General features: G+C 41.2%; 3 protein-coding genes across 3 annotated transcripts; 2 read left to right on the forward strand and 1 right to left on the reverse strand.

The window, feature by feature from the left end:
• The first annotated feature begins 212 nt into the window (after positions 1 to 212).
• Positions 213 to 9,389, forward strand: LOC108116518 (organic cation transporter protein). Its single transcript, XM_017228455.2, is given in 7 exon segments — positions 213 to 722; positions 6,198 to 6,338; positions 6,340 to 6,598; positions 7,134 to 7,401; positions 8,136 to 8,683; positions 8,740 to 8,885; positions 8,957 to 9,389. Coding segments are annotated over 7 exon segments (1,824 nt in total). The 5' UTR covers positions 213 to 353; the 3' UTR covers positions 9,050 to 9,389.
• A 376-nt stretch (positions 9,390 to 9,765) lies between these two features.
• Positions 9,766 to 15,132, forward strand: LOC108116398 (proline-, glutamic acid- and leucine-rich protein 1). The gene is made up of 3 exons (XM_017228268.2): positions 9,766 to 9,941; positions 13,849 to 14,714; positions 14,782 to 15,132. Exons 1-3 carry the CDS (start codon positions 9,921 to 9,923, stop codon positions 15,005 to 15,007), a joined length of 1,113 nt encoding a protein of 370 aa, XP_017083757.2. The 5' UTR covers positions 9,766 to 9,920; the 3' UTR covers positions 15,008 to 15,132.
• Positions 15,057 to 15,805, reverse strand: LOC108116401 (histone deacetylase complex subunit SAP18). The gene is made up of 2 exons (XM_017228271.2): positions 15,615 to 15,805; positions 15,057 to 15,532 (listed from the first exon to the last, which is right to left on the reverse strand). Exons 1-2 carry the CDS (start codon positions 15,678 to 15,680, stop codon positions 15,146 to 15,148), a joined length of 453 nt encoding a protein of 150 aa, XP_017083760.1. The 5' UTR covers positions 15,681 to 15,805; the 3' UTR covers positions 15,057 to 15,145.
• Between the last annotated feature and the right edge of the window lie 82 nt (positions 15,806 to 15,887).

Raw genomic sequence — 15,887 nt, forward strand, 5'->3', positions numbered from 1 at the left:
AGGTTTCCCCAGGGCATAACTCACTCAAGTCGAGCAAAAGCTCTCAAAAGGCCTATGCCAAGTTGGTTGATCGTGGGGTAGTCGAAGCTTAAAGTTAAGCTTTTTCGATACTGGCAATGCCTTTTGCGGTTAGCTTTCGCTCTTTTGCAGATTTACAGAGTGCATATAACAGAGCCACCGAACTTTTAACGGTTCCAGATCGACGCCGACGTTTGAGATACTAACGATCGTCGCGGTTTTTAACCATTTCCAATCGATCGATTCGCGCTAAAGAAAACAAGTGGAGTAATAAAATCGGAAGTATATTGGGAAATCGTTAGATATCGTTTAACTGACTAACAAGACTCATCGATATGAGTGGCGTGCTGCGTCGCGGTTCCCTGAATTTCGATTGCGTGGGCGGACCGCGGGACAAGGGCAGGGGCAGCCTGGAGGCAAACCTCTATGGCGGATATCGTGAGACAAGGCCCGGCCCAAAGACCCCGGAAATCAGTGTCATAGCATTGGACTTTCGTCGCTATTCCGAGGACCTAAAGAAGCCATCTACGGCAACGGAGCAGCAGAGAGAACAGCCGCCTGGCAAGGACCTTAGCCAGGATGCGGACAGTGATGTGATATCTAATTTCCTGGGACACTACACCCGCTGGAGCTTTATGTGGACCCTGCTGCTCTGCCTATTCCAGTTGCCCACCACTTTTCACCTGTTCATGTTTGTCTTCCAGGTGAGTTTCGGTGTTTATGGCTTGGCAAATATTTGCCCAGTTGATTGCGTCGCCAAAAACATCAAAATCCAATAATTTGGTAGGTAAACCCACCCCCCGGAACTCCGGGGAAGTTGGGGGTATTCCGACCGGAAGAAAACATTGTGCAATTGATTGATAGCTGTAAAGTCTGTTAGTGATTTGCACTAATAATGGGAGGCTAATTGGTTGCGTGTAAATGTATCTCCTCGATGCGAGGTGTTGACAATGAAGTAATTGGCGAGTGAAAAGCGAAAGAGAGTCTGCTATTACAAAATATTATCAGAAAATGAGTTTGCTTTAAAATGAGTAACGATGAATTATAACCAAAACAAGAAATGAACAAAACAATTGATAAGGTTTTCGAGAGCAAGCACTTGAGTTGGCTGACTGACGGAGCACGCATGTCCGATTTTGGCCATATGTATTTTTTCAAACCCACTTAGCTCTCAACCTTTTTTTTGCCAATGAACAGTTTGAAATGCCTCTCCAAAAAGCATTTTGCGACCTTCAAGCACCTTTGACCAACTTTCAGGGAGGCTGTCACAGCCACTTGGGATCCATTTATCGGCGCGGTAGGTTGCGTGTGCATCATTTGCCTACAGTTTGAGACGCCTATGATATAGGTAATCATAGGTAATCAGCGACTATCGTGCTAATGTCCCACTCAAATAAAAAGTAACCCCAAATCGAAGGGAACTAAGAAAAAAAAAAAAACCACACGGGACCTTGACACACACGATCGACGGATCGGTGGATCGGTGGCTAATAGAGCTTGGTCAGAACCAATGGCTACTGCAATGGTCATTCAAGAACCCAAGAAGTTCGACCATCTGAGCTCAGTTATTTTGCAGAGGTTAATTATACCAATTGGTGGCTTATAGATTGGGGATTAAGTATATAGAGATTGGTTAACCTTAGGAAGTAGTGTGATGCAAGAGGCAGCAAGTGTTTAGTCAGTTTAATTTTTCGAAACTAATAAAACAGATACCAATATTGGTATCATTTTTATAGCTTTTAAATGTCCAGAGATTTCTGGTCCAACCCAGTAAATCAAAATAATCATAAAACCTTTTATCACCTGGAACTATAAAAGTATTTTTTAATCATCTTCTGCCACTTAATAGAATAGACAATAACTAAGCACTTTTGATAACACTTAATGCATGCGACTTGGTCCTAATTTGATTGCTTCTGTGCCATATTTTTCCTTGATAAGCATAATGTTATCTTAGAAAGACAAACAATAAGCAATTGTTAAAGAATCCTCTATATTTACATGAACCAATCAAGTATAGACAGTGGCGAAGATAAGATTACGAGTGCCGAACTAAAGAAAGTTTCGGTTCTATAAAGATATCTTTATGTTTGCCAGATACACCAAATGAAATTGTCGCGTCGCAGAGTGTACATCAACCTTGTGGGAGGAGTTGGTCAAGGCACTCCCACGGAAAGGTCGTCGGTATAAAGTTATCAAGTCATCAAGTGATTCTTTAATGACTCACTTAGCCGGGGTCTGTGAAGACAGAGTTAACAAGTAATTTGGCTATCATAAGATCACGGTGCTTTTTGGACATTATTATCTCAGGGCCCCCACAGAAATCTGAAATAACGCCGCGCCTGCATAAAAACCTGAGACCCGGTCGAATCTCTCGGTCATTACGCACTCTCAGCTCTCGACACCTCAGAGCTGAAATTCTGCATCCGAAACCAATTTGAAATTCATAAGATATATTTTTTTCGAAAGTCAACATTCTAACTCAGTTGACTTGCATCGCAAGACCTAAACGGTTGCAATTTGAACCGGGCCAAAATGGAGCTAACGGATTTGAGATCAGGCGAGGCCTCGCCAATGTTGGAACCTGGCCATATGGAAGAGCTAGATCAGTTGCATACCAAATTACTGGAACGACTCTTGGGCTGTCTAACACCCTGGCAGGGTCGTTGGTGTGCTCTACTCTCAATCTTCCAGGCCATCTGTACATTTCACATATTCGTCTATGTGTTCCAGGTAAGTCAAGTTGATTGCTCGGCCTTAGACCCACCAAGCAACCAACTAACTTGAGCCAACGTTGCGCTCCATCGCCTTTCTGCCACATGTGCCCATCGGTTCTGGCCATTGCTCAGACAGAGACAACTAAAAAACAACGCAACCGCAATTGACAAGGTTCTGTGTTTGCCCACCTTTAAATAGAGCCTCCCCCAATGTCAGTTATCAGCGGGTTCTCGTGATAACGTCTATTCAAGTGACTCCGATTGCAGGTGTGTGTGTGTATAAGTTTGTATCTGTGTTTTAAACCTGTTGCCCGTGTTGGCGCTCTCAATTGATTATGAGGTTTGCAGCTACCTACTGATCCGCAAAAGATACAGTTTCATTGAGCGAATTTGCAACCGGGAATATTAAGTACTTTTAATTGCCATCCCAAAAAAATGTGTTTATTGAACTGAATGTTTTACAAAGATTTATGTGTAGGAGAAACAATGAAGGTCTCATTTTTAATTTATAAAAAAAACCAGTTGTGGTTTAGATATATAAATATTTTATTTGATTTTTATGAAGAAAGCTTTTATTTTAAAATTAAAACATAAAAGTGGCTATTTGTTTAGCAACACCTGTTTAACTTTAAAATATCTTAAATCTACTTAGCTACTCATGAGAATAAAATGCGCCTTAGCCTCTTCCACCTTAATCGTTCCACTTCTGACTTAATTATTGACACACAATAATTGCCTGTGGAGTAATAACAAATTTGAACTGGCTTAGGCTGAAACGAGTTATCTCTCAACTTAACCGCCATCCAGCACCCCGAAAAGTCGGTGAATTGTTTGCACTGATTTAATGGCAGAATATTTGACAAAGTCTTCGTGTTGGATTACCTTATCTTAATTGGCTAAATCCGCAAATTGCACGCTTTTGTGTTATTTATTATTATGAAGACGACAGCTTAGTGGTTTAAGGCTCTGCGGTCTGACACCATGACAACACGATTTCCCACCGTACTGCCAAGACTTTTCAATTAGTTTCCACTCCCAACTGTGATCCATATCAGTTGGTTGCTGTTGGTGTCGATGGTTTTGCAGTCCAAGGTTGCCTTCGAAAGGTTACACTCTGCCACAGGCCAATATTGACCGCTAACAAACTGTCTAAATATATTAATTAAACAATAATAATAAAATGCTGAGAAACACTTTTATCAGTCACACTGGTCTCAAATCACCTGGTGAAACCAAATTGGATTGAAACTCTGATTTTAAAATAGTAATTTGAATACTTTCTAGGGTCACTAGATGACCCTGTGGCAATTAAGTTAACAATCACCCATGAGAGCTATACTATACTTTGTACTATATTTAAATTTCTGGTTTCGTATAATCAGAAAATCTCTCAGAAGGCTAGATGGATGCATATATTTTAAAGGCAAGCCTTTTTTTATTGGATAGAATAAATTTAGTTTAATTAAAATTGATAATAAATCCTAGAAATTCCGAAGATATAAGAAATATAAACTCAAGTCTATAATAAATTAATGGCAAAATGAATTTAAATATTCCAAACCAATTAATTACATTTACGAGTATGTCATTGCAATATTCATATCCAATAGTACGACTAGGTTGCTGACCTGAGATTTTTTATAGCATTCAAGAGAAAAAGGTTATGATTAAAAGCAGCTGATTACAAAGGTTAATAATAAAGTATAAGGATTCAGGAAATCATACCCATTCCAAGCTTAAGTTAATAAACTTAACTGACACCCAACCAATTGAATGCAAATTGAACTAAACTTTTCCTAACCAATCAATTACGGATTTGTCATTGTCTTATTCCGAAACAATAGTTCATGTATTGTCACTAATCGTGCCACAAGTTGAATATCTAAATTGAGATTTCCATAAAGCAAACACTTAGTCAGGGTGCTTGACCTGGTAAATCCCCTTTATGGTGGCTTCCAAAGAATTAGTCATTAAAAATCAATAAAAAAATAAGTGAAAAATAGTACTCGAAATTAGATTATTCCTCAAGGGTTATAGATAATTAAATCCTAGCCCAGTGTGCTTGCTAGCCAGCCAGCCTGCCTGTCATTAGAATAAAGCGCACTCTCAGGTGCAGCTCGTGCATATCTGTGGACCGATTTATCAAGCGAAATTTATGTGGCCCATGTAGTCGAGTACTGCCCACGTTGTGGCACAGAATTCCATTGTTGGTCGAGAGTCTGTTTCGCTATGCAAATGCCTGAAACGTGACATGTAACCGACGGGCAACAGAACAACTGCCACGGCGGCCACAAATGACATCAGAGCCTGCCACGCGATCACCACCATAAACCTGACAAAAAAAAAAAGAAATAAGGAAACCCTCAAACTAACCAGAAAAGCTCAACTTTTACCACTCACTGCCATTAATTATTGAAAATGTTTCGCTTTCTTGTTACACTTCAACTTGAACTTGAAACCATTTCCTCGGAGCGCATACTAAATGTTTAATTGAGGCACGTTCAATGTCGGCCGAGGCTATCAACCTGTTGTAAGTTGTATATACTCGTATATAGTTGTTTATTGGAGGGAAGGCGGAGTGTATAATCAAAGTGGGTGGTGGTGAACAACCCGCGATTGATAAGCCGCTTACATTGATTCGATCATCAATCAGATGGCCGCACATTTCTGTTCGTGTTTGTAACAACACTCAGTAATTTCAACCGTGTTAACCTGTCACGAAACATTCGCAATCGAAACCCAAATGACAAATGGGTCTGCTGCTGTAAGCAAACTAACTACAAGTTAACCGCAATCAACATGCGGAAGAAATTTAAACGGTTTACTACCGATTTAAATTGTGTCTGGTTAAAAATATAGCCGAACTGCCTGATCTCCGATTCGATTTATGACTCGAACACAGCAACTTCGAAGTGAAACTTTGATTGGTTGTTTTGGAAGTTAGGAAAAGGTAATGTCTTATGTAGTCCACGTAATTGCAAACGTGAATCGAATGCCAAAACATTCAAAAACATCAGTGTTCCTATGAAAACTTGAAATTCTTAGAAAAAGCGGTTTCTTCGATTTTTAATGGCATTTTTATATGCAAAGTTATTTATGAGCTTATGATAGCTGGCATAATTGCTTTGTGACTCTCTTGGACAAATGCTACAGTTTGTTTTAATTTCAGAATCAAGTTTTAAAATGTCTAGATTATAAATCACAATCTGCATGTTATTAAAAGGTGATAAATTCATGGCCTTATCAGACATTAAAAGTGCAATCTGGAGAGCAAGTTAATTAGGTAAAATAAAGATAGAAGTGTTAGGTAAAAGGTCTGCATCCGACTTCTGTTCAAACATATGAATGCCATTATCATTAAGCTATTATCAACGTTTATTCAAACTTAAAATTATATAAAGAATTAACGTTAAAAAAAGAGATACATAAATATAAAACACTAAGAACAAACTTTTCTTATAGACTGCTTCCAAAGACTTTTGGTGTGCCCGACCGGACAACCTCCTGCAGATGAGTGTCTCCGAATGGCGGAATATTAGCCAGTCTTCCAATGGCTGTCTCCTTCTGGATATAGATTATTCCCAAGTGTCTTACGAGGACAATCGAGTTGATCAATTGGCCGGCAAATGGCACCGAGTTGGGGTACAGGCAGTGCCGGCACTTTGAGTTCTCCGACGAGGAGGGTACGGCCAAGACTCTGGTGCAGGAGTTCGAGTTGGTGTGCGGACGGGACATTCTTAGCCTGGTGGAGACCTGCTTCCTGGTGGGTGCGGCGGCGGGAGCTGTACTTAGCGGTTGGATATCGGACAGATTTGGGAGAAGGCATACTCTGATGGCATTCGTCACTATTCAGAGTGTATTTGGTGAGTAAGAACTTAAAATTAATAAGGAAGGTAATTACTTCACATGAAGAAAGAAAACAGGAAAATCATAAACTGGTACATTTTTAGAAGATAAAGTTCTTATCATAAACAAAACTAAATTCACATTCTTAATGATTAACGAAACTTCACAGTAATTATGTTTATATTTCTTGTGGATTGATGTCCTTGATGTAACATGTTACATCCCATTTTGGCCTGTGTAGATCATAAAGGGAAAATTGCAACAGTCAAAAAAAAAAAGAAGAAATGTAGGGCCTGTCGGATGAGGAATCCTTTGACCATGGCAATTTGAGTGGGATTCATTTTCTAATTGTCATTTATATGCAGCTTTGTCCGTGAATCGTTGGGCTAACAGCTGCATTTGCATTTGTCCTGTTCTCTCTCTGTGGCCCGGCTGGGATTTTAATTGACTTTACACTCTTATTTACGTGCCCGACCTTGCCACTGACATTCCGCCATCCCCCTGGCCAACCCATTTGGCCACCAACTGGGTACTCTTGCTCTCCGCTTGCAGGTGGAATTTTGGCCTTCTCAACATCGGTGGCCATGTTCATGTCGCTACGTGTTATAATTGGATTCGCATCAATGACCGTGACTGTTGTGAGCTTCGTGCTGGTTGTAGAGCTGGTCTCCGGCAAGTGGCGCACTGTAATCGGCATTCTCAACATTCTGCCCGTAGCCATCTCCTATGTCCTCTCTGCCGGCCTGGCCTACCTCATCCGCGACTGGCGTCATCTACAGCTGGCCATCTCTTTTCCATGGCTAATCATGCTCAGCATTTGGTAAGTTCTTTGGTGGCATCCTCGGGCTGGTCATTTTGATTATGAGGCACTTATTTTGTAATGGGAAAATCAGCTAAAGGGAAATCGAGGTCTTGTGTGCTGTGCACTTTGTTTAAGCTTAGTTTTTTATTAATGTCTAAATGATATTTATTTACTAATTAGATTAATGTAATTGCAATCATAGTTAGTACTTCCTTTAATCAACAGAAATATTTGTTTATTATTTTTCATATTTTTTTACATGGCACATAATTGAACTGATTTTTATGCATATATACAATTAAAAGTTAATAAGTTTAACTACTAATTAAAGCCTAGAGAGTATTTAAATTGTTTAGATTTAACAAAAAAGCAGAAAAAAACTAGCTAATCCCTGGATTAAATCAGATTATCTTGAAGACGAAAGCGTAGTTTCGAAATGTTACTTCTTTTTGTTGCCCTTTTCCGAACACATTTCAACTTCAAAGCGTAAACATTTTTAGCAGGCAGTCAACTAAATGAATTGACAACAGAAAACCGAACACAACACAATGCGTGGGATCAATTAGATTCCGGCAGGGACAAAGAAACCCCTGTTCAGGACATTCCTCAGTGTTTATCCTTGGGTACCAAGCAGGCCAAAGGCAGCCACATTAGCTAACCGCTTTTGAAATCAAATGAAAAAATTCCTAACAGCCAATAAAATACCAGGACATGGACATTGATTCTCACCGCTCATTCCAATTCCTTTTCAGGTTCTGGCTGCCGGAGTCACCCCGTTGGCTATTGGCCCAGGGCCGGTTGGATGAGTTGTGCGGACTAATTGAGCGAGCGGCCAAAATGAATGGAACTACCGCTACTTTGCCCAATAACTATCGCAAGACACTCGAGGCAGCGGTACCGCGGGCGGTCCAATCTCCCCAGGAACCAACAATCGAAGAAGTGAAGGCAGCTGAAGCGGATGCACCAGATCTAAGTTCTAATGGCCCTGTGAATCCCCTGATGGTGGTATTCAGCGCCAAATACTGGCGCACCACTTGCCTAACGTTGGTCATCTGGCTCACCTTGATTATCATCTACTTTGGTCTTACATTGCATTTGAACAATTTGGGTGGAAATATCTACATCAATAGTGCCGTGGCTGGAACTGTGGAGGCCGTTTCTATCTGCATCAGCATCCTGGTGGTTTTGAAGGTTGGCATCCGACGAAGTCTTATTGGTTACATGCTGCTGCCGGGTCTTTGCTGTCTAGCTACCAATCTAATGCCAAATCAAACGGGAGTGATTGCTCTGGCCACCATAGGTGAGGTACCTTCTATCTATTTAATAACAATCCATTTATGTTAATGATCTCCCCAGCCAAGTGCCTCATTGGAGCCAACAATGCCATCATACCAACCTACACTGCGATGCAATATCCCACAATCGTTCGAAACTTTGGCGTTGGCATGGGCAACCTGGCATCTGGCGTGGCCCTAATCCTTGTGCCCTTCCTCTGGCAACTGGTGGGTTCTCAAATCGTTTACCTCCATTATCTTCATTTAAGCAATCCATTGGTTTGGTTTCCTCTCCACAGGAGCACATTGATCCCCTGCTGCCCTTGAATGTTATGGGTGTTTGTGGCCTGATTGGCGCCATTGCCATCAGTCTTATGAAGGATGTGGAATAACTTAGAGCTGGAATTGGACTTTATTTTTATAGAGGAACTAGAGCTGACTTTCCGTTTTGACATGCCTAACTGTGATATATATTGGACCTATATGGGGGGACTTTATGCACCCGCACTAAAATCGTTTTTCTCATTCTACCATTAACTATGATTTTATTTTATTGATATGATTTATTATTTATACTTTCATTGCATTAAAAACGCAGTATTGTTATGATATGCAAAATTGATAAGTTTTTAAAAATGAGTTCCTATAAAGAATAATGGTTAGAAACCTTACTAGAAAATGATACCATAAACATACTTAGCTAATACACCCACCATTGCGCATACGCTCTGTTGGCTAGACTTTCGTTTAGTAAACTTCAACTTTAAGCTTGAGTTCAAGCGTTGCCAGCTTGTTAAATTCAAGAGACGACCGTTAAAGGCGGTAAAAGTAATTTAAAACTTAATCACGTTCCCAGAGCTGATCGAGTCCAACCATTCTCATGTCCACAAAAGAGTGCAAAAATGGAAAAAAAAAAAAGTAAAGCAGGCTGCCCTGTCACTTTCGTTACTTCATCGAGAGATGCGCTCCACTTTCGGCTTGGTCATATTTATTGCATAGCAATGCCAAACACACACCTCACACATAAATTTTCCGCTACTGGCCAAAGCTCTGAATGGCGTTGGAGCTGGAGCTATAAAGCCGCCTGCGCACCTGGCGGGCCCAACATTTGAGCGATCAACACTTGGCTAAGAAGTACCAGGTTGCCTTGCCCTGCGGATAAGTCTGTTCTCTCTGTGAATAAATAGTACTTTCTTTTCGTCTGCCGGAAGTGTTACAAAAGGGATAGTAAAGTGAAGAGGAGATATCTACCCCCGATCCATCATGAAATTCCAATTAATTGCGGTAAGTTAAGATGAAAAATCCAAAACAAGGATCAAATGTGTTGAGTGTTCTCGGTCATGTCACCGTTTAAGCATGCTAGTGAATCATAAATATGCAGCTATCAAGGTCGTTCGGTTGCCAGCTTAAGACTCACATACGATCTCAGATAGAGACATTGCTATTTACGAGTATTTGCATTTTATAGAAAGTGTTCGCGAGTTGTGTTTACCTTTGTCTCAATGCAATGCAATTAGCAATTAACGCTGGCCAATTGACATTTTAGTCGATTTGGCATCATAAAACCATTAAAGATCGGACAAAAAAAAACAAAGGAATTCGTATCTTAAATATGCGATACAATCACTAAGCAATTGTCTTGCACTGTGTGCCCAAAGAATTTCGTTTTTGAGGAATTACCAAACCAAGCCCTCGGGTCAGAAACTTTAACGAGCATTTGTTGGCTTTAAGCCCAACTCCGCCTTAACTTTGCAAAATTCCCCCCAACCTCCATTATTAACCTGAATGTTGGGCTCGCGAAATTGGCTCACAATTGACTTAAGTGCAATTTGTTGTTAAGCTAAGATTTATCAAAGACTATTGCTACTGCTCAAAGCTGATGAATTGTCAGTTATGATTATAAATAAATATAATTATATGCTATTCAATACCCAAAATCAATCAAAACAAACAGGAAAAAGAAACCTTTTACAAAGTTTGGTTCCTTAATGAGTTTTTAATATTTAAGTAAATAATGGTCTTTGTCTATGCTTATTTATATTTATTTTTGTAGAATACATTTAATTGATTAATTGGTTTAATTAACTCCAACAAAAGGAACTAAATGTGATTAAAAACTACAAATTCTTAAGAATTCTCTTCCTCAAACACTGAATACCAAACTTTATGGAATACAATTTTCTTTAAATACTTTTAAACTTAAAACATCTATTCTTCTGAACTGAACAAACCTAAAAAAAAGTCTTGAAAACTCCATAAATCACCGTTTCTAATCAGATTTTCATGCTTTTGCCTGATTGATTGATTGACTTGGCCAAATTATGGAAACGACCTAATGAGCTTGCCAAAAATGTAGAGCAGAAAATGAATTGTTAATGACAAGAAACACTCAATTTGCCGGTAATTTTGTTGGGAGGGTATTTATTGTTCGGGCGCAGTTCGTCACGACACGTTATTTTGTGCGAGCTGCGATTATGTGTATCAAGGTCGTTGGTGGCCGCAGCTAATAACTAGTTATAGGCGATTGGGATCCACAAAACGCACCCAAGGCGATGCAAATTCTCGGCACGCACACTCCATTCATTTTAGTAGCTACAGATGCAGATTCAGCTTGAGATACAGATACTTTTCCACAGTAAGACGCATTTGGGCGTATTGTGCTGGGATTACGTAATGAACGGGTACATATATATATATATATATATGTATATATATGCCTGCATAAATAAGCCTTTTATACATGCATAAAGTGTTACATATTTGAGACCGAAGCCGGCTCGAAAGTGCACTGACAACTATTCCAGCTCAACGAGTCCGGCCAGCTCGAGGAGGAGGAAAAAAACATATGCCGCGAATGCCTGACTCTGGCATAGGACATATTTTCGATTTCATTACGATTGTTCGTACGGTCAATGGCCATTGGACAGTCAAGGCCGGGCCAAAAGTCCTTAGCCAAGTTATTGTTACTAATGAAGATGGACTACTATTATCATCAGGAGCATAAACATCTTTTGTTGACTTTCCCTGATTACAATGATGGTGATGATGATGATGATGCTCCGCCAGAGGAACACCCACGCCTTTATCCACCTGGGCTTGGCCTGAGACTTCACCTGGTTTGGTTTCAGATTCGACATGGGAGTTGCAAGTTGGGAACACCTACCATTACATACAGTTACACACATATGACTACAAAATTTTTCGGTTTCCTTGAACTGAGACGCAGACGCAAGGCGGAGTCATAAAAGCAATTAAATCAAATCAAGTTCCCCTGCCGAGCAATGCACCCAAATAAATAGCTGCAAGTGTCTGCCAGGCCTTGCGAAGTTTTTTTTCTCTTTCTGTCTCTATCTCGCTTGGCTTTTCATTAATTTCAAAAAGCCAAGTAGTTCACTTGACCAGGTAGTTTGGGCAGCCAGCCAAGCCGCTGGCCACTGGAATGTTCGGCTTGAATGGTCTCCAATACAAACAAACTAAAAAACAAAGCCAATGGCTCAGATACAGGAAAGTAATGGATAATAATAATAGCACAGCCAACAACAACGATAATGGCAGAAAAATGTGTTGACTGTTGCATGCATAACAAAAATCTGCATGAGCCAAAGGCTTCATTGATTCCATTGATTATTATAACCTGTAATAGTTATTCATGTTTGAACAATTGAATTATGGGCGACAGTTAAGGCTGAACTGCCTTTTAGCTGTACTAGGAAATGGTTACTTTATATATAAAAATAACTATTACCTTGAGGAATTGATGGCTTTATAAGACATGGCTTTAAATATGCCAAGATTAATAGGTCACTCAGTTAAGAAGTTCTTAGTAGTTGTGACTTTCATTGATCACTTCTATATAAAACCTATCTATAGATAGGAAACTGTATTCATTTATTTTTGGAATCTACCCATTAATAATTCACAATAATTCCATTATAATACCCTACTCATATTTCCTGATCGTGTCAAGAACTCTAATGGAAAACATAATTCCGTATCGAGTTTTATTTACTTCCCAAAGTAGCAATTCCTTTATATAAGCTAACCGGTAAAGTGGAGCAAAAAGTTATCTGATCTGTGACCAGATGGAAACCGAAACCAAAAGCGAAAAGTCATAAGCCGGCTAAATACCTCCCGCAACCCTGCCTTAGAATTGTGTAATAATAGAGGCAGCTACTAATTAAAAGTTGACACACTGAAATAGTGGTAAAATAACGTATACGACTAGGCGATTGGTCGGTCGGTCGGTCACTTGTCCTAGACTTTGACTTCTTTTGCGAACCGGAAACTTTTCGCTAATGTGCTTGCCACATGCTACATGCCACTAACGTCGCATAACTCCGGCCATGCAAATTACGCAACCCAGACGGCAAAGTTTGAAATGTTTTCGTTTTTCTTCTGTTTTTGGTCTTACTTTTCGGCTTTGGCTTGTCTTGGTCTTTGGATTCGGCTTTTATGATCGATCGGCAGCGAGGCGGGGCAGAAATCGCGATTTGTTTTATGTTCCACATTTACAGCCATTACAGTATTGCTGCCACAATTGTTGTTGCCACCGTCACACAGTTACAATTACAAATTGCTGCCGCAGTATATAAGCGGTTGATAAAATTGTAAACCAGTTTACGAAGGTGTGAGGTGAGCAGCTAACCAAGAAGTGCCACAAAAGTGTGACTTCAAGTCGGGAGCTTTTTACGAGTCCCAAATTTTATTACTAATGATAGTGAAATGCTAAGTAATTAAAAAGTTAACTATCTACCGTAAACAATTTGCGGAATAAATCGCATTTGGCAACTAATTATAATTGAATTTCTATAGGCACCTTTTTCTTTAATCAATGGCTTAAAAACCAACTCAGAAATATCTTAATATCTACTTTTAATATTATATTCAGATATTTTTCTTGCCTTCTTACAAAATCATTAGCCAATTAAGATTGGATTACATTTACCAAATTGGATGGGGTTTTCCACCCACCAAAACCGTCGCGAAGTGAAGAAAATTCTAAGAAGTTGCTGGCAAAACACCAAGCCAAAAATAATAATTAAGAGGGGCATTGCCTTAAGCGAGATACCAGGTAGTGGCAAATTGGCCACGTGTGGCATGCCTTTGGCAAAACGGCAGCAACGCCTTGTTCCGGCGGTTGGCACACTTAATCCTTTTATGGACTGAACTAATGACTTCCATTTGATTTCAGCTCGTTTGCAGCGCCCTCGCTTTGGCCGAGGCCCAAAACTATCCCCAGCGACTGAGTATTCCCGGAGCGGTGGCTTCACCTGGTCCACTGCCCCACCGGCAGCCTGTATTGCGAGTGCGTCGTCCAGGAGCTTCCCTGCGTCAGCAAAATGCTATCCTGCCCGCAGTAACGCAACGCGTAGTTCTTGAAGAGCCACGTCCTGTAACGGAGTCGGCGGAGGACGAACAACCCGAGCCATATCTGCCAAATCTTTTGCGGGAGCAGCAGCTTGCACAGTCCCAGCAATCGCAATTCCAACAGGCAGCTGCCGCCTTCCTGGCAGGCCAGCAACCCGTTGAGCAGCCCTCGCCAGTTCAGCAGTTCCTCCAGACCGAAGACTCTCAACCAGCTGCCATCTTGCCAGCTCCTGCACGCTTCCCAGCCGAACGTCCCTCAATTCCAAGTCCTTTGAACCGTCCCGCCGCCTTCAACGACTTTGGCATCGGCCGGTTTGAGAACTCGCAGAGATTCGGCTTGGAGCGACCAACACCTACAGCAGCAGCGCCACCACCACCTCCACCACAGCCCCAGCGAGTGGCTGTGATCCGAACGAGACCAGCAACTGCCGCTGTCCTGCGCCCTGAGCCACCAGCACCACAACCCGTGGCCAGGCCCAGACCTAAGCCCGTACAACCACGTCCCATCATCGACCAGAATCAACTGCAAGACGATCGCGTTGACCAGCAGCAGCAGCGTCGGCGGCAACCCGTTTCCCAGACCATTCGCAAGTGGCGCGAGGAGAACGAAGATGGCAGCATCACCTGGGGATACGAGAACGACGATGGCTCCTTCAAGGAGGAGTTGATCGGCACCGATTGCATCACCAAGTGAGTAGAGCGGAAACTTCAGATGCTTTTGTATAAGTATAACCTTCGAATAAATCTCTTTCAATAGGGGCACCTATGGCTACGTTGATCCAGATGGCAACAAACGAGAGTACCACTACGAGACGGGCATCAAATGCGATCCCAACAACCGCAATAACGAGGATGAACTGCAGGAGAATGGTTTCATCAACTATGAAGAGAACCGCGCAGTCCTGCCCAACGGCCTGGAAATCGATATGACGCAGTTGGGCAAGAAGAAGTCGAAGCGCCCGAATGGCATCTACAGGAACTGATACTCCCCAGCACATATAGTCCCATAAGTCAATCAGCTCATAAGTCTTCTTACTTGTATTCCACTTATAATTATTTCCATACTCCATTGAGTGTCAAGTGAAAGATTAAAAATGATTAGAATAGATTGTGAAGAGGCATCAGTATGGACGCTGGCGCCTGGCAGTGGGCGGCAGGCGGTTGGGCGGCGTTATCGAGATGTCCAGGAAGTCTCCAATGCAGAATTTTGCCTGAGCTAGAGTCTTATTATCATCAATACCTTTTTGGCCGGTGCAGGTCACTCCAATTTCTCGCATCTGAAAGTGATTATTCCGGAAGTTGGGGTACACAACAGCAAAATCGAAGTAGGTTCCCTTTTTTCTGGTATCAGGATTAACATCGCGTACTAGGGAAGTTAGTTCATGTAGGGTGGCATCCTGCCAGGTGTAGATCTGCAGTTCATTGGTAGGCACATTGCCAAAAGTGTACTCGGAGACGGAGTGGTGCCGTCCCGTGGAACAGAATACCCGAAGAAGCAGGGGGCAAGTCTAAAAAAAAACGAAAAAGCATGTAAGTTTAAGATAAAAAACGAGGTAAACATTGCATCCCCCGCCGGTCGACCAAACAAACCTTCTCGCGGTCGATCTGCTTGACATGCGTCTTTTCCTCAACAATCATAGACTCCACGTTGGCCATGTTTTCCTGATCTGTTAATATTAAATACTTTTTTGCTGAGATTTAATACAAAATTTAATTTTTTCAGACAATGTTTGGGCTTCACTTTTTTTTTTACTCCCAAAAAGTCAGTGTTGCTAAGCGCCAGCATTAAGTGTGGCCGTTATTTGAGTTTGCCTTCTATCGATATTAATCGAAACTATAAAATCGAAGCTAGTATTGAGAGTC

This window comes from Drosophila eugracilis, unplaced genomic scaffold (assembly GCF_018153835.1).
Source record: "Drosophila eugracilis isolate 14026-0451.02 unplaced genomic scaffold, ASM1815383v1 contig_367, whole genome shotgun sequence".
Lineage (NCBI taxonomy): Eukaryota > Metazoa > Arthropoda > Insecta > Diptera > Drosophilidae > Drosophila > Drosophila eugracilis.

Bases quoted from the DNA above. Each gene is read 5' to 3' on its own strand.
- LOC108116398 (XM_017228268.2), top strand. From the start codon at position 9,921: ATGAAATTCCAATTAATTGCG. The intron at 9,942-13,848 runs GTAAGTTAAGAT...ATTTGATTTCAG, and splicing joins TGAAATTCCAATTAATTGCG to CTCGTTTGCAGCGCCCTCGC. The intron at 14,715-14,781 runs GTGAGTAGAGCG...CTCTTTCAATAG, and splicing joins GGCACCGATTGCATCACCAA to GGGCACCTATGGCTACGTTG.
- LOC108116401 (XM_017228271.2), bottom strand. From the start codon at position 15,680: ATGGCCAACGTGGAGTCTATGATTGTTGAGGAAAAGACGCATGTCAAG. The intron at 15,533-15,614 runs GTTTGTTTGGTC...GTTTTTTTTTAG, and splicing joins AGCAGATCGACCGCGAGAAG to ACTTGCCCCCTGCTTCTTCG.